Raw genomic sequence first — 18,835 nt, forward strand, 5'->3', positions numbered from 1 at the left:
TCGCTATTATGTGAAAAGACCCTTAAAAAGGCATTTTTCACGTTTTGGGGAAAAAAGTCTAGTTTTGAGGCAGTACTGTCAAAACAGGATACAATTGCCCAAGTTTTTGACACCAGATATGGAAAGACCAATATTGGCCCTAATCACATCCGAAAGGAAAATTTTCTGAGACCCCTGGCAAGTTGACATTTTGGGGTCCAAAAATAGGGTAAAAATGTCGATTTTGCAAGTTCTAAAAACATAGTGTAATGCATGATGCAAAAATAGCACAAGGGTGATATTTAAAGCAATAATTTTTTTTCTCAAGGAAGGCCAAGGATGATACTTTGTAGTGATATAAAAGGTTTTTTGAAATAATTTTGCATTTTGGTGGGGTGGAGTTGTAAATATGAGCTAAAAGCCGTAACCATGGCAACGGGCTATATATAGAATTGAAAATGCAATTTTGTTAACTTGCACCCCAAGGCCCTTCCACCCACAAAGTATAATAAAAAAAAATCATTTTTTGACCGTGAGCAACTATGTCAATTATTTACCTGAACTGACTCTTAATAACTCTTTGATGTTTGTATTGGTTGCACACACTTGTGTGAATCATGATTTTACATAAATTAATGAATGAATGAATGAATTAATTAATTAATTTGTTTAAAATAAATACAAAAAAACACATGAAATATCGGCTTCATGATCGAATAATTCTAGATCGTGTGGACAACAGATGGGAAACAATCGTAATTTCTCCATTAAAGATTTTTTTTAAAAAGCCTCTTCCTTAAAATTTTGTTAAGTCTTTAAACAAAAATATGTATATGGGTATCAAAGCAAAGGGCCCAACATTTACAGTATGTTGTGTGGACAAACTTTTACTGCATAGCATTTATTTGTATAATTTTAAACAATTTCAGATGAATGTCTCTGAACTGGCTTAGATTGCACCAGAGAGCATCTTGAAATTTCTGATTTTTTTAATGCCCCTACCCTACAATTTTGTTCTGGCTAAAACACTCAGGAACACCTCTTGTTATTGTTCCATTTTTAGGGGTTTGTGCAATACCAGCACCTCTTGAATGTTTTTGCCCCCTTTTTTCCCCATCTTCTTCTTCCCTAGAACTCTGCTCTACAGCATTTGAACTGAAGATTGAAACTGAATTTAACCTTTCATTTCATTGAAGGTTTCACCTTGAAACTTATCAGAAACCTTTTCATGAGGACGACACAAGGAATTCTCCCAAAAACCACAGGGATTATCTATTCGACATGTATATTATAAGAAAATCATCACCTCCCATACCTCCAAATGCATATTTTACAAAGCGCAAGCCAGCTGAACAAAAACAAAGCACCCCTCCTTGTACTGCATGTCTCAAGTGTACACACAAAATACGCTCTGCTTTTTACCTGACCCCCTTCTGTGTGACTAAGTAAGTCCCTGAACTCCACTTTTTTTTTTTTTTGGGGGGGGGGGGTCAGAATTTAACATCATAGAGACTTGTGAATTAGTATTTCCCTCCTCAGTAGCTGTGAGTTTAGTAGAACCCTTCCATGTTCTCTGACTGCTACGTGAAGGACGTTCTGCAGGTGGATGGAAGAGCAGGTCGAGCTGTGTTACAGGCGGCTAGCCGAGATGTGAAGCCAGCACAAGCTCCACCTCGTCAGGGATCATGCTTATTAGGTGATTTCCCCATATAGAGTGCTAACAATACTTAAGTTTTGTTCACTCATGGAGACGAAACCTCCCATTCGTTCCGGCATGGACCATAATCAGCATGGACCATTTTAGGCTTAGGGTCCGCGAGGCGTTCTCTTAACTTTGGAACGCGCCTGGGTCTTACGCCCCCAGTAGCACCGCGTATACCCACCGCCTTTCCTCAGTGTGAGTCTATGCAAATTACTAATTTGGCTCTACCGGTAAGTAGAGTGAAGTAAACTAACCCATAGTGGTGTGTGGATGGGGTCTACAAACGAATATGTACAGTACAGCCCCTAAATTGCCATCGAGGCATGCAGAGGAAACGAGGGCTGTAACGAGGGTGTTATTATTACCCCTATCGGGTGCACACGCCTCGTAGCGAGTGAGTGAAACGGGGCTCGTTAGGACCGTCTTTTTGTGACGGGGTCTTCGTGTTCGCTGATAGCCCTCGTTACACACAGAACAAAGATTAAGCCACGCGAAGCACACAGGCTGCTTCTGTAAGGGATGATCTCAGATAGGGCTATAACAAAAAACACTCCGACAGACGGACATGATAATAAAGAATGCAACCAAAAAATTCAAGCTGCCCGCTTCCATTGGTGTCGGAGTCATCATGAATTTCATTCATAATGGAGGAGTTTACTCTTTGGGGAATGACGTTGAAAAGTTGTAAAACCATGGGAAGGGATAAGAAATATTAAAAACTCTTCGTCTAGAAACTTGTTAAGTCAGAGTCTGACAATTCCTTTTTTTGTGTGTATCAACAAGATTTCCAAGCCTGACTCTCTTTCAATAAACCCATGGATGTGGTTTCGTGTGGTGTGTTGAAGTTGTTCTGTTTTAAAAAAATACCTACAGATTTCTAAAGTTTGTCCCTACAGTCTGGCTGACAGATTTTGACGTCCAATGAAAAATTTGCGTGGTGGGGTAAGATCGTTTACTACATCTTCTTTTAAAATTGCTGTTTGAGACGTTGTAGTAGTGGAAAACTTTTTTTTCTTTTAATGGTAGCCGAAGATTGTCCAATCTCCGTCCGTTTAATAAATTGCCGTTTCGTAACGTTTGGGTATTGGAAAACATTAGTGTTCAATCAATGTTAAGAATGTCCGACCCACCTGTTCAACAAATTCCCGTTTTGACATTGGAGTATTGGAAATCATGTTTTATAAATAGTAAGAGTGTCCGCCCCGTCTGTTAAATAAACTGCCGTTTTGAGACGTTGGAGTATTGAAAAAAAAAATTGTTTCTGAAATTTAAAAAAACTTCCAACCCGTCTGTAATAAATTGCCATTGCGTAACGTTTGAGTAGGCCTACTGGGGAAAAAAGTATAAATGGTAAGATTGTCTGACTCCGTCTGTTTAAAAAATTGCCATTTTGTAAGTATAGGAAAACACTTTTGTTGAAAAATGTTAAGAATGCCCGGTACGCTTGTTTAAATAAATTGCCGTTTTGTAACATTCGAGTACTGGAAAAAAAATTGCTTACCGGTAAATATTAAGAATGTCTGACCCGTCTGTTTAATCAGTTGCCCTTGTGTAACGTTCTAGTTTTTGGGGAAAATGTTTAAATGGTAAGATTAACCGTCTGTTTAATAAATTGCCATTTAGAGAGTACTGGAAAACATTTTTGTTTAACTGTCAAGAATGTCCGACCCGTCTGTTTTATAAATAGTCGATGATTAACGTTCAGGTTTTGAGGAAAAATTGCTGTAATTTGAGGGGAAAAAAGTTTGGGGAAAAGTTGCCGTTGTTTGGGGAAAAAAGGTTGTCTAAACTCTGTCTGTTTAATAATTTGCCGTTTTGTAAATTGCCGTTTTGTAACATTCGAGTATTGGGGAAAAAAATGTATAACTATTAAGAGTGTCCGACCCGTCTGTTTACCTGTCTGGTAATAAATTGTCGTTGAGTAACGTTCGGGTTTTGGTGGAAAATTGCTGTTGGTTGGGGAAAAAAAGTTTGGGGAGAGGTTGCCGTTGTTTGGGGAAAAAAGGTTGTCCAAACTCTGTCTGTTTAATAATTTGCCGTTTTGTAACGAGTATTGACAAAAAAAACCTGTTTAAACGTTTAGAATGTCGTCTGTTTAATAAATTGCCCTTTTGAGACGTTCGAGTAATGGAAAACATTTTATTTAAATGTTAAGATTGTCCAAACCCTGACTGTTAAATAAATTGACGTTCAAGTATTAAAAAACATTTTTGTGTAAATGTTAAGATTGTCCAAACTCCGTCTGTTTAAGAAATTGCTGTTTTGTAACATTCGAGTATTGGGGAACAAAATGTTTAAATATAAGAATGTCCAACCCGTCTGTTTAATAAATTGCCGTTGTTTAATGTTCGAGTTTTGGGGAAAAATTGCTGTTGTCTTGGGAAAAAGGTTTTGGGGAAAAGTTGCAGAGCTTTGGGAAAAAATGTTTAAATGGTAAGATTGTCATAACTCTGTCTGTTTAATACATTGCCGTTGTGTAACGTTTGAGTTTTGGGGATAATTGCCATTGTTCGGGAATCGGGGAAAAAAACTTTTGGGGAAAAGTTGCCGTTGTTTGGGGAAAAGAAGTTATCAAAACTCTGTCTTTTTAATAAATTGCCCTTTTGTATCAAGTATTGAAAAAAATGGTCGACCCGACTATTACTAAATTGCCCCGTTTCAGACGTTCGAGTAATGGAAAATGTTTTTATTTCAATATTAAGATAGTCCAAACTCAATCTGTTTAATAAAATGACGTTCCAGTATTGGAATCTTTTTTTTTTTTTAAATGTTAAGATTGTCCAAACTCCATCTGTATAATAAATTGCCGTTTTGTAACATTCAAGTATTGGAGAAAATTTTTTTTAACTATAAGAATGTCCGACTCGTCTGTTTAATACATTGCCGTCGTGTAACGTTTGACTTTTTGGGGGAAATTGCCGTTGTTTGGGGGGAAAAAGTTTCGCGGTAAAAGTTGCAGAGTTTTGTGGAAAAATGTTTAAATGTTAAGGTAATCCAAACTCCGTCTGTTTAATAAATTGCCGTTTTGTAACATTCGAGTATTGGGGGAAAAAATGTATAAGTATGGAGAATGTCTGACCCGTCTGATTAATAAATTGTCGTTGTGTAGCGTTCGAGTTTTGGGGGAAACTTGCTGTCATCCTTGATCAGCTTTACTGGCTACTGGCCCTCACAGGGCTCTAAAGAACGCATGGAAGAACTACCTCTTCTCGGGAGTGACCTCTTCGCAAATAAATTAGACGAGGTCATGCTTCAAGAGGCTAAGCCTCTAAAGACCGACGAGAAAATCAACCTGCGTGGTCCCTCCAATAAATCTTCTTCGCTGCCCTCCCGCACCAACGACCAGGGCAGGAAAAACAACCAGGAGTCTTTTCGTTGATTCAACCAATTGAATTTACGTCGCCCCAGAACCAACTTAACTCGCTCGACAGCAAAGCCCAGTTATCGCTCCCAACCCTCTACATTTAACACAACAACCTCTAGCTCAACACGCTCCTTCAAGACGCAGTGGCCTAGAGGACCCAAGAAACAATGACTCTACATGCCATTAACAACATATCCCACTGGCTCTGGGACCGGTGGGGGGTCGGTTGGCAGACTTTACTCAGAAATGGACTTCAATCACAACAGACTCTTGGGTCCTTCAAACCCTTTCCTCAGGTTACCAACTCGAGTTTACAAGTCCTCCACCTCAACCTCTCAGGTTTCCCAACTGACCCACTCCGGTCCCAAAGGCCTCTGCACGGCAGAGCATTTTAGAGGAAGAGATCGCTCTCCTGCAAGAAAAGAAGGCTATACTCCCTCTTCCTCACAACATTTGCCCAGGTTTCATCTCGATCTACTTTCTGGCTCCCAAGAAACTCAACCAGATGCGACCAATTATCAACCTTCGGCCCCTCAATGACGTCATCCAACCCAAGCATTTCTGGATGGAAATACTGAGAACTGTCCTACAATCTCTCCCTCAGGGCTGGTGGGCCACTGCCCTCGATATAAGGGATCACCAAGGTCGTTGCGGCAGCTCTACGTCAACAGCAGATTCACATTTGTATGTACCTGGACGATTGGCTGATCGTGGGCCCCACCTACTCAGACACCGTTCAGACCATAAAGCTTATACACAGGAACTTGGGTTCATTATCAACGTAGAGAAGTCTTCTCTAGTTCCATCCTAATGCCCAGTATTTCTAGGAGCATCCCCCAACTTGCTGACCGGGAAAGCCTCCCCCACTATGGAACGTTTGCCTCACCCTATAGGAATAAATTCAAATCTTCCTTTCTTCATCAACGCTCCCAGCAAGAGCCTGGCTCCGCCTACTTGGCTTCATGGCCAGTCTTGTGGACCTTGTGCCATGGTGCAGAATGCACATGCGCCATCTTCAGCTTCATCTGTTCCTTCACTACAGACCCCGAACAGATGCCATAACCAAACCAGTTCCGGTCAACTCCTTCATCCAATCCCATCTCAAATGGTGGCTTCTTCATCAAAACCTTCTCTGCGGCACGACATTTCCTCAATCCACCCTGTCAGTGACACTGACATGGATGCCTCACTGTCAGGTTTGGGTGCCCACCTGGACAATCTTTCAGTGGCGGGAACTTGGTCGCTTGCGAAAAAGCTACTTCACATCAACAGCTGGAGCTTCTAGCAGTCCAAAGGGCTCTTCAGCAAATAGAGAACAGAGTCATACACCGTACAGTGGTTTTAAAGCCATTATAAACTTTCGGTACAGAAAAAAGAAAAGAAAATAATAACAATAATAAAAATAATAAAATCACAGATTTACAAATAATTTACAGGGTTTACAGAAGGTAATGGTTAAAGACTTCTCTTGAAATATTGTTCCATGAAATGCTTTACTTTTTGAGAAAACATTAAAACAATATCAATGCTCGATAGCGAGAATTACAGATTTATTCTAAACACATGTCATGACACAGCGAAATGCGCGGAAACAAGAGTGGGTTTTCCCGTTATTTTCTCCCTACTCCGATGACCGATTGAGCCTAAATTTTCACAGGTTTGTTATTTTATATATAAGTTGTGATACACGAAGTGTGGGTCTTGGACAATACTGTTTACCGAAAGTGTATAATGGCTTATAAATCGCCATGGGGGTACCCACTCTCCTTCCCTCTGCATGCACACGTGGGAACTTCTGAAGTGGTGCATTCATCATCAGATCTAACTACAGGCGCACCATCTATCCGAGAAAGAGACGTCATCGCAGTGCACTCTCACGGGGTCGAGCAATGCCAACAGAGTGGTCCCTCCACCGTCCCACAGTTCGACAAATGTTCAATATTCTGGGCACACCTCACATAGACCTGTTTGCATCCCATCTCAACAACCAGCTTCCAACCTTTTGCACACGTCATGCTCCAGCTCTAGCTTGGACTCCCTGAGCCTCGATTGGACAGGCCTCCTGGGGTATGCTTTTCCCCCAATTTCCCTGTTACCTCGAGTACTGCAAAAGATGAAACGACAGAACTGCAAGATAACTCTGGTTGCCCCTCTTTGGCCAAGGCAGGTGTGGTTCCCTTCAGATTCTCGATCTCCTGATCCGATCTCTCACCATCCTACCGAAGCGTCCCGACCTGTTGACACAACCAGTCACAAAGTTCCTACATCCGGACCCAGACAGTCTCCATCTGTGTGCCTAGATGTTATCAAATCTAACTTCTGAACAGCTGGCCTTTCAGAAGACGCTGCTGCCTTGGCAGCCAAGAGTAGACGTCCTTCAACCAGAAGAACATATGACAATCGCTTGTTACAACATAACATCAAATGGCAGAATGGTCCAACAAGAAAGGTTTCAGTCCCCATTCTGCATCTTTAACAGAGGTTGGGGATTTTCTTCTTCACCTGTTTTAATCAGACCTCCAAATTACAACCAAATTTGTGGCTACAGGTCCGCAATTGGGGTTATACATAGAGGTTTTGATGATAACATCAATCTTTCTAACAACACTTCTATTTCACATCTTCTGAAGGGCATGTTTGTTGACAGACCACCCACTAAAAGGCTAACTCCTTCCTGGGACCTTGGAAGAGTACTTCTTCATTTGTCAAAGTTTCCCTTTCGAACCAGCTGGTTCATGCTCTCTTCATCTGCTGACAGTCAAAACAGCCTTTTTGCTAGCAGCCTCCACGGCCCGTCAGAGAAGTGAACTTCACGCTCTGTCCGTAGAACCAGGCCACTTGCGCTGGGAACCAGGTAACGTCTGTCGATGTCAGTTTTTTTTTAATAACCGGTATATCGAAAATTCAATATCGAGTATACTCCATTAAACAAGTTTTTCCCCGTCAGGATTCAGGATGAAGCCAATTAAAAACAGTTCTTAAAAAAACGAAGTCCGACAGTTTAAGAAGGGTTTGTATTTACCGATTTTTGTCTTGATCCTTCCTGTTTAAAATAACCCCGCCATGCTCCGCTTTTTCCCCCTTTTTTTCCTACCACCAACGAAGAAAAGACATGATTTCGTTGCCGCTTCTGCTCGCTAGGCGATCCCCGCATGATTGAGACACCATGAGGCATGTTCCGATTTCCGGTATTGTTTGTTTGTTTACACACAAATGTACTAATATGCAGCTAGAACACGAACTTCATAATTCTCCTCGTACACCATACGTTCTACACTTGCATGCAGTCTGGCTCTATGTGTTTTTACACATTTCTCCTCGTACAGCATAACCTTCTATACATTCTAGCTCCGTTGTGTTTTACTGCTTGTTGTATAAGGGGGTGCGGGGCCGGAACCAGATGAAAAATTTACAAAACACTCGGCGGCAATCTTCAGTTTACGCTGTGACATTATTTTCTGTTTTTTGTTCTTTTTTTCTTCAGCTGAATGACGAATTGCATGCCTGTTTTTTGCATGGAGGTAGGTTTTTGTGACATCGACATTTTCGATATTAGCGAAAATTTTCGATTAATCAAAATTTTTGATATTTCGATATGACAAAAAAAATGACATCGGCGATTTCGATGTCAATAAATATCGAGTATTTGAGTATTTTTGATATATCGACGGACGCTAGAACCAGGGGGCGTTCTTCTAATTCCACACATCGGCTTCCTTACTAAGAACCAGTCGCCAAATTGTTCACCCCCAGATATCTTTTTCCCAAGTCTAACATGTTTTTCAAGCATCAAGGAGGACAAGATATGGTACCCTGTCCGCATTCTGAAGTTCTACATCGCCCGGACGAAGGGACTGCGGGGTGACACAATGCAGCTATTCATCACGACAGTTCGGCCATACCATGCTGCATCAACGCCTTCTATTTCCTGGTGGATTGTTGAATCTATAAGCCTTACAACAACTCCGGGACCTGCTGCCACTCAACCTCCTGGGTCAATGCCTGGTCCTCCAAGTAGAGCATATAGAGACCAACCAGCATCAGCTCTGTCAGGCGAACTGTTAACAGCGCGGAAAGTTTCTCAGGTTCATCATAGGCCGACACAGGTGCGACATGCATCTACTATGGCCATACCCATTCTACCGGCTCTGGAAGAACCGTTAACGGCACCAATATCTGCCCAGGTTCAGTCTCAGCCACCACAGATGCAAATGACATCTCAGCTGGCTATGGGTAGACCCTCTCTGCAAGCCTCAAGTACGCCAAAAATGAGTGGAGAGGCATTAAAGGCTCGGGACCAAACTCCAAAAGCTAACCAGGTTCCTATACGAGCTCACCAAACAAGGAGTATAACTACCTCTTTAGCTCTTTTTCAGGGGGTGGCCATTCCAGAGATTATGCAGCAGCCTGCTGGAAAAACCCATCAACATTCACCTCCTGCTAACTACGAGATGTGCTGCAGTCGTACGGCCGCATGGGCAGACAAGTCCTACACTCAGCAGCAGTCAACAGCCCGGAGACACAGAAAAACTGCCGGCCTGACCTCGTAAGTGCACCTAAAGCACAGCAAACTGGTATGTCTTAAAGGTAGTGGACACTATTGTCAAAGACTAGCCTTCACAGTTGGTGTATCTCAACATAAGCATAAAATAACAAACCTGTGAAAATTTGTCACACGAAGTCACCCTTGTCACACGAAGTGGTGTGCGTTTAGATGGTTGATTTTGAGACCTCAAGTTCTAAATCTGAGGTCTTGAAATCAAACTCGTGAAAAATTACGTCTTTCTCTAAAACTATGGCACTTCAGAGGGAGCTGTTTCTCACAATGTTTTATACCATCAACCTCTCCTCATTACTCGTCACCAAGTAAGGTTTTATGCCAATAATTATTTTGAGTAATTACCAATAGTGTCCACTGCCTTTAACAACTCCTGTTTTTCATTTGTATTCAGGCATAATTAGTTAAGATGTGTACACCCTGGGCACTACAGTTAGGGCCACTGATTTTCCGCGATCGCGGAAAACGGACGGAATGCGCCCTTTGAAACGGAAAACGGTATTTCAGTTTTAGGAAAAAGAAAAGAAAAAAATAAGATTTTTTTTTTTTTCGTGTTCTTCAGGCCAAAACTATTGCAATTGCATTCTCTATTAAGGATCTTTTTGTCAAACTAAAAAAGCATCAGAAATCAGACCATTAAAAAGTACGTAATCGTGGATCATTCTATTCCAATTTCCACCCAGTACACACGTTGCGGAGGGCATTATTCACGGCACGTTTTTTACATTTTTGTTTCACCCAAATTGCATTTTCTCCCTCCCTTTTACCAACAATAATACACAAACTAGCTTATCTATGATCCATAAGAACACATACAATGTTTTTTCATCTCGGAAAGGTCTAAAATAAAACCGTAAACTGTCAACATTCTGCCGGCAAAGCGAAAAACAAAATGGCTGACATTTTGTTTGTGGAGGGAGAACGGTCACGTCCATAGACTTGGTCCCAAGTCTGTGATCATGCTAAAACAGCGCCCTCTTGTGGATACACTTCCGTCATTAGCCTACAATGCATGCAATGTGGCTGATGCAGAGAAACAACTGCAGTTTTTAGACTTGGAGTCAAGTCTATCAAATCATGTGCGTTGACACTGCAGCCACAGTGCAATGGCTGTTTACATGTTTCTAATGCATCGATCAGCAGAAAATTTAATAAAAATTAAAAAATTAAAAAATCTTTTTTAGTGTTTTTTTTTTTGAAAAATGTCAGTTCAAATTAACATTTAGGAAGTCAGCTGTGCAACTTATCCAAAATTTATGTTTATAAGTGTCTCCCTGGGTATTAACCGACCTTTTATCTAATTAAAAAACATGAAACAGAATTTTTTGTGCCTGAAACGGAATTCATGTTTTTGTCAAACGGAATTTGCACTTTTCTGAAACGGAAAATCAGTGGCCCTATACACTGCATGTCCTATTCCCTCCCTATCTTGGGTGCGGTTTAACGGTGCTACTCTGCATTTGTAGGTATCGGAGGTGAGCTATTTTTTGTACTAGAATCCCCCCAAATCCACGGGGATTTTCTTTTCTGTATTATACAAATATTGACTGCTTCGAGTGCCATGGTTAAAACTATGACTCCCGAGGTGATCCCCGGAGCGTTCTATTTTCCCGAGGCGAAGCCGAGGGAAAATAGAACGCAACGGGGATCACCGAGGAAAATGGGGAAATGTCCCTTAACAGCGATTATTATTAACAACATGGGAGTTCATCGGAAATTCTTACTATTTTAACAAACAATATTGGAACGTCTCAAACGGCTATAACAGACAGGAGTTTGGAGCCAGCCACTAGCCTAACAGACAACTTCCCCTTTAGATGTGCCGCAACTGTAACTACATTATAAAATTGCTACACTTTGTTGTAACTTGTTACAAAGTATAACAACGCTTCAATGTTTTGCTTTGTAAGCAGCTCTACTCTCATTATTGATCAATACTGACACTCCTTGTGTTTACTGCATGTAATTATTTCCTTTCGTTTTACGTCCTTAACTTAAACTAAATGAACAGGCAACAGTATTCACTGCTGACATTACCTAATCTTATCAACCTGTCATTTCACTGCAAATCTTTGCAATACAGCGAATAATTTTCAAAATGTTGTAATTTAATTTCACTGCTAAGAAGAGGATCCCTGAAACTGTCCTTGCATGTGCAGGTTCATTTCGTGGGCACTCGATAGTTTCGCGGGTCCTCTCTCGTTTGTCTCGTATAGCTGCTTCCCAACTGAACGTGGGATCCCTCGTCTCGAGAGGCGCCCTCGTTTGATTGACAAACGAGCGAGCTTCCCTCACGTGTAGTGAGTACGAGTACACATTGCCTGTCTCGCTCGTCTCGGTCCCTCCGTGCCTCGATGGCAACTAAAGGGCTGTACTGTACCGGTAGAGTATACTCGGTTCTTGGGTGCTTACATTTGGTAGGGCTCATAGGAAAGAGGTAGACCACGTGGCAAGCATGTCATGGGACATTGAAAAAAGGAAGGTGGAGGGCGCTATTGTGTGTAAAATCTTAGCGATATTGCCTGGCAGGCACTTCCCCAAGAGTAAAGTTGGGGAGCTCGCTGACTGCCCAACCACTGCACCGACTGGCCGTCCATAGCTCTCACACAGAGTCATCTAAACTTTATTTCTTAGCCTTTGACTGCGATGTTTGAATGTTTTAATAATAGTATTTATTTGTTGAATGCTGCATTGCAGGCATCAGTGAAGACTAAATTAGCACCTGGTTGGCACTTGATTAGTGCGTAGTGCCATTTTAGGCACTTGAGTTGTGCATTCAAATGTATAAATTTACCTTTAACTCTGTTTTCCAGTGTTGCTGACATTCAAGAATAGATACTTCTACTAATGCACTTGGATCAGGTGTGCCTGAGCTCTGAAAACTGTTGATTACACTCGTTCTATAAGAAGAAAAAAATACAGCAAAGTTTAATTTCTTTTTAATAATAAAATAAAGGGTGATGACTTGGTCCTAAATGGTAATTTTAGACAAGGTTATCTCCCTTTTCCCATTTATTGTTTGTTTGTTTATTTGTTTGTTTGTTTGTTTGTTTGTTTTATTAATTTCCATTCAAATAATTAGCAAGTCACAAAACAGCGGCTTTGGGGAAAATAATATAACTTAGCAGAGGGCCATATAGAAACCTAGGTCTTGAATCAATGAAACTACTATAAGTGCATTCATACAAAACTAGAAATGATCAGGCTTCAAGCTCCTCTAGTTTTTGTTCTGTGTTTTTTAGGTGGTCATGCAATACATACTTGAAAAACTCTTCTTTGTCGTTTTTTGTTCTTCTTCTTCTTCTTTTTTATCCAATCAACTCATCTGTACAACATTACTTAAGATTGAAATAGAATTGAGCCTTAAAGTTCACCAGGCAATTGAACCTCAATTTAAAGATGGACAATTTTTCATGAAACCATGATGACACTGTCGAGTGCGCAATTAAACTGTTATCAAAGGTAACTTTTTCCAACATTTATTATGTAAATTACTCATGAATATTACAATCTTTGCATCATCAGAACAACTTTAAACACTTCACAAACGCTACATAACTAAGGGAATCAATGTGTGGTGAAGAGGTTTTCAACTAGTGGTTTAAACCCAACGAGGCCTGGTTCTTGATAATTTTACCGAGACTAAGTCGAGATAAATTATCAAGAACCAGGCCTCGGCGGGTTTAAAACACTAGTTGAAAACCGATTCAACGCACTTTGATTCCCATTCATAAATACCTTTTGGGTCAAAAAACATCAACACTTATGATCAAAAAGTAAAAACAATTCAAAAATTTAAATTTTTCAATGATTTCTTTCAACACAACGACCCTCGAGCTATGAAATGGTAAGGCCCAGTCAAGGCCCTCGGGTAAACAACTCCTTATAGGGGAATGCTGTACGCGTTGTGCGTATCGCGTGATGTGGCACAACTAAACAATGACATCACGGCAATGCCAAGAGGTGTCAAATTACATTAGATCAAAACATAACACCTGAATCACACAATGGATTTTTTTAGTTTATACAGGACTTAAATTGTACATATAATACCTCAACATTTGTTGTTCTCGTTTGACTGTCATGACATCATTTGTTGCCTTTTCTTCGGGGACATCATGTCTGGTATTTTTGTACAAAGATGTTGTAGAATGCTGACAAGAATCTGATGGGTTCGGTTCCTGAGTTCTTAAAGAACACCCCTCGATTTGTTGATATCCTGAATTTGAAACTCCCGCGGAAAGCTTGGGTGGGGAGTTGCACTGATTAATTATCTTCTGAAATAAATTAATAAAAATAATGAAATAAAGACCTGTAATGCACAATTATCCAACCTGCTGGGTGTTCAAGAAAACAACAAAATGGTACTTAAACACCTGTGACATAAGATAAGTTTTGAGTTATTTTAATTTTGTGGTAAAAAGACAAGGTCTAAGATTGAGAGTTCCAGATGCATTGGGCAGCTGAAGAAAAAGACCTGTCACCCCAGGAGTGTAGAGACTTGGGTTCATTAGCATCATTGGTACTGGATCAAAGAATCCTTGATGGAGTGTAAACTTGAAGTAGTTCTAAAATATATTGTGGATAATGAGCATCAGCTTAAAGATGATTCGTTGAGTGAAGTTGTTTCAGGATGAGGGTGAACAGGATGATGTGAGGCGGCCCTACAAAAGCCCATCAACGACCATCGTGGGGAAAACCACATGGCCGGCAAGGGGTGGGTAAGCCAAGCCATGTAGAGAGAGGATGCCCTCCGGCTGCAGCGACCCCCAAGGCCGGGTTGAGAGAGGGTATGGTGCACTCCGGATTGGAGCCACCCCTAGCCCAACTTCTCCTGGTTATCGCCCCAGCACCAGCTTTCTTCGTCTTGCTGGGGTGTTTAACCTTCGATTGGGTAGACCCATGCACACTGACTAAAGAAGGGGAACGGAAGTCTCCCCTCCTTGGGGAGTCCGCCAGCCGACGCAGCCGACTGAGGCTACGGGGGCTGGTTGAAGTGACGAAGTGTCACCGACGCAGACCTCCGAGGGCGCTGAATGTCCCGGGGGAGCAGCTCGTTACCCCGGCGACACTTGCCCCTCTGGAAGCAAGTCAGAGCTTGACGGTGAATGTCGGGCATGACGGTCTTTCTTGGTCTTCTGTCTCTTGTGCGAAGATCGGTCCCGGGTCTGAGGCCCTCTCGGAGAAAACCTGGGTGACTGGGACGCCTGAGCAATGAGTAAAACCCGAAGAGGGCGGGCCCTGTGAGCCGGGTATCCCAGGGGACTTCCAGCTACCCGGCTCCACGTCACCAATCCTTCTACCCAATGAAGCGCACCACAGCCTATAGTCTAGTCAATCTATGGTTTGACCTAAAACAAAATTGCAACAGAAATGATTTTTTTTTGCAAGTGTCCCCGGAAACCTTCTCAAACAACCTTCCAAAAACTAGAAAAAAAGTAAGCAGGGGAAATATGCATAATTTGCATAAATTAAGCTTTCTTAAGCTTATTAAAATGCTGGTGATTCCGTGTTCCGTTCAACAATACATAGGCGAGTTTAAATTTTAAACTTCTTCCAATTATTTCATGCAAAAGTTAAAATTCTTATACTCATAAACACATTGCTCCCGCTGCACTATTTTTCAGTACTGCATGCCTTGCTTTCTGTCAAAGAAAAATGCAAACACCTGGATGTTTTATGAATATTCATTCCTTTCCTTCAGAGATCCTGCATAAATTTGTTGGAAGTTCTTTTTAATTTTGTGTCAATATTAATGAAGGGCTTGGTGCTAAGACCCAGTTGGCCATGGTTGTATGGGGGTCAATATTAATTATTCACAATGCACACGTATACATGTTCCTGTACGAGCTGTTCCTTAAAGGGAAGGTACACATTTGGTAATTACTCAAAACAAATATTAACTTTAAAACTGACTTGGTAACAGCATTGGAGAGCTGTTGATAGTATAAAACAGTGTGAGAAACGGCTCCCTCTGAAGTAGCATAGATTTTGAAATAGAGGTAATTTCTCACTGAAATAATAAAAAACTTTTAGCTAGACGTCTTTTATTCCTTTCTGAAAGCACACAAATTCGTCCAACAAGGGTGTTTTTTCTTTCATCATTTTCTCCCAACTCCGATGACCAATTGATCTCAAATTTTCACAGGTTTGTTATTTTATGCATACGTTGAGATACACCAAGTGAGGAGACTGGTCTTTGACGTTGAGATACACCAAGTGAGAAGACTGGTCTTTGACAATTACCAAGAGTTTACCTTCCCTTTAAAACCAGTGAAAATAAGGAAACATTTTCTGCAAGCCAGATTCTATTTTTGCAACCAGATTAATATTATGCTAGCTGAGTGCTGAGGGTTTGGCTTATCAACCCAATCTTTTTGGACCTTGGCAAGGGAGACAACCATGGCCTTTTCGGAGTGTGAAGGGCGGGTGCAAGAAGGCGCACCCAAGTGTAATTTTCATTTGTGGTACATCAACCAACACCCGTGGAAGGAGTGGAAGTGAGACGGTATAATAATCAGATTTAGTATGGCGAGGGGGAACGTACGCCCACCATCATTGATGCAATATTTGCAGGATGGGCAAGTTTGAGTACAGCACAAGAATGAATTCCCCTGGGCCAAGTATTTAACATCCTACTGAGGGTTTGATGTGCAATTACTGAGGTACGGAGTTGTGTTATTGTGAGTTAAGTGGAGTTCGTCCAAAGGTGAAGGGAATCAACAATACGGTATTTCAGTTTAGGAAGTGAAGAACGACTTAATTTGAAGAACAGTGGTGGGGGATAGCCATCCTCAGTTTTGTAATTTATTTAACATTCTAATGTTTGTATTGACGAAGTTGAGAATACTGCTGTTTAAACAAATTTGCTATTTTGCCTTTATTTGTGGAGCCTAAGTGGGACTAGGGATAATCATTGGTTTTATTCGAGCTTGAGGGAGATGTTGGGGTTATACATATCAGTTATTGCGCAAGTGTACATATGGATTAATTGGTGTTGGAGCTGTTTTGTTACAATAAATTAGTACCAAATGCAAGAACTTGTCAACCACATATAATTTATTGTCGTTTGAATTCGGGAAGCTGAGTAGTTAACCCTATTGTTCCGACACTCTCTACATCATGGAAAACAGTCATTCATCATGCTGTTCGATCATGCCGAGATGCATGCGTCTTTTGTGCGCTCTTATCAAGGTGGGTCAAAGTAATGTTGGTACTGCATCAAATGTGTAGCAGTAAACAGACGCACAAATGAGTTGCTAATTCCCGTCTGGGCTACCTAGAAGCACATTTGACTAGAGCTCCTGCACATGGTGACTTGAAACTTGTAAAACTTTATGTAGTGTAAATGTAAATGAACACCTGCAGTCACTGGACACACACTACGAGTCAAAGCCCACCACAGAACAAAGATGTTTAGTTTTAAAAGTCTGATTTATCATATCGTTTAAGGATTAAAATTGTAACAAGATTCTACAGAATTTTTGAATATAGTTGAATTATGTTGGTATTGTGACGAGATTGTGTGTCAGACCGACACAAGTCTAATCAGCCTTATTTGGTAAGGGTCACGAAATTGTGTTATGTGTAACATGGTCGGAGAGGTCAGCAGCGGGAGTGGCGGGTCTTAGTGACCACTCTGGTAGCAGCAGGCTTGTCGCTAGGCAGGGACACACAGGCCGCAGCCAATCACGGGGTGGTTGGGCGGGGTCTGAGTGTCCATGCGGGGTGATCGTGCTCGCATGGCGGCATGGTTTTTTTGGGCTGCTGCCTGGGAATCCGTCAGAGTGTTTTTGGCAAGCGAACAAGCAACAAGTGTTATTTTGGGGATTAGTGTTGAAATAGTGTCTTTTGGAAACAGAATAAGAAAGTTCGTCTTTTTGGCAGGCGAAATACGGGATTGATTTTGTGCTGATAATTTATTTGATCTTTGTGTTTGGACGCTATTTCCAGCCAGAATTTGGGTGAGTTATTTGCTATTTTTATCCAGCGAAACTTTCATTGCGTGCTGTCTCCGATCTTATGTCTGGGTTCCGTTATTAATTTATTGTGTAACTTCTTGAGTGCATTGTTCCGTTGCGGTCCAGTTTATCGTGTCGGTATTGATTTAATTGCTGCGTGAATTGTTTGCTTACAATTGTGTTGCTGAGAATTTGAGTATCCTTTTCAGAATAGTTGTGACGAAGTGGCAGCTGATAGTTGGGCAGCACAGTGCATTTTGCTCAAAGTACTGGGCAGAAATTTTTAGTTGTTGCGAGCCGCCCAGCCTGCTACATGTACAACACTAAATGGGTGAAAATTCACTAAACGGCACTAATTAGCTAGAATGCCCTTTTAGCATCAGCACATAAACTAAACATCATGTCAAGAAAACTAAAGCATCCATTTGAAGTACCCACCTAGAGGTACCTACAGTAGCAACAACTTTCTCATAGTTGCTTTCCAAGATTTTCAGAATGTTGGTAAAAGGCCGACTTGTGGACGGAAACCCGTTCAATCAGAAAACTATATTTTTTGTTTCACTTGCCTTTTAAAGGCAGTGGACACTATTAGTAGTAACTCAAAATAATGATTAGCATAAAACCTTTCTTGGTGACGAGTAATGGGGAGAGGTTGATGGTATCAAACATTGTGAGAAACGGCTCCCTCTGAAGTGCCATAGTTTTCGAGAAAGAAGTCATTTTCATCGAATTTTATGTCGAGACCTCAGATTTAGAACTTGAGGACTTGAAATCAACCATCTAAATGCACACAACTTCGTGTGACTAGGGTGTTTTCTTCTTTCATTATTATCTCGCAACTTTGATGACCGATTGAGCTCAAATTTTCACAGGTTAGTTATTTTATGCATATGTTGAGATACATTAACTGTGAAGGCTAGTCTTTGACAATTACCAATAGTGTCCACTGCCTCTAAAGACATTAGTTACCAAAGCTATCACTGCATGTTATACATGATGATAGAATGGAGAAATGCCTTGCTGATAACAACACTTCAATGGTTTATGTCTGATAAAAACACAACAAGGTCATTAGTGAGTCATTTTGGACATAACTATTTTCCGTCCAATTTTAAAGTATTTTTTCGATACTAGTTTCTTTCAATTAGTAACATAGGAAACCAGAAAACCCCTAATTAAGAAATCATTCAAGTTCATAGATGAAACAAGTGATGTTGACTTGTCAATTAATAAAAATCTTCACCTGAAACAGTTACCCCTAAACTCCACGA

At 41.0% G+C, this 18,835-nt stretch overlaps 1 protein-coding gene across 5 annotated transcripts in view; it reads right to left on the reverse strand.

The window, feature by feature from the left end:
* The window catches only part of LOC139938483 (mRNA export factor GLE1-like), a 117,485-nt gene that overhangs the window by 68,437 nt on the left and 30,213 nt on the right, over nucleotides 1-18,835 (reverse strand). For all 5 annotated transcript variants that reach the window (XM_071934041.1, XM_071934039.1, XM_071934042.1 and 2 more), the window contains 2 exons: nucleotides 13,657-13,880; nucleotides 12,398-12,503 (listed from right to left, as the gene is read on the reverse strand). In XM_071934041.1, coding sequence (XP_071790142.1) covers nucleotides 12,398-12,503; nucleotides 13,657-13,880 — 330 coding nt within the window. The remainder of the gene's footprint in view (nucleotides 1-12,397; nucleotides 12,504-13,656; nucleotides 13,881-18,835) is intronic.

Source organism: Asterias amurensis, chromosome 6 (genome assembly GCF_032118995.1).
Source record: "Asterias amurensis chromosome 6, ASM3211899v1".
NCBI classification, from domain to species: Eukaryota; Metazoa; Echinodermata; class Asteroidea; order Forcipulatida; family Asteriidae; genus Asterias; species Asterias amurensis.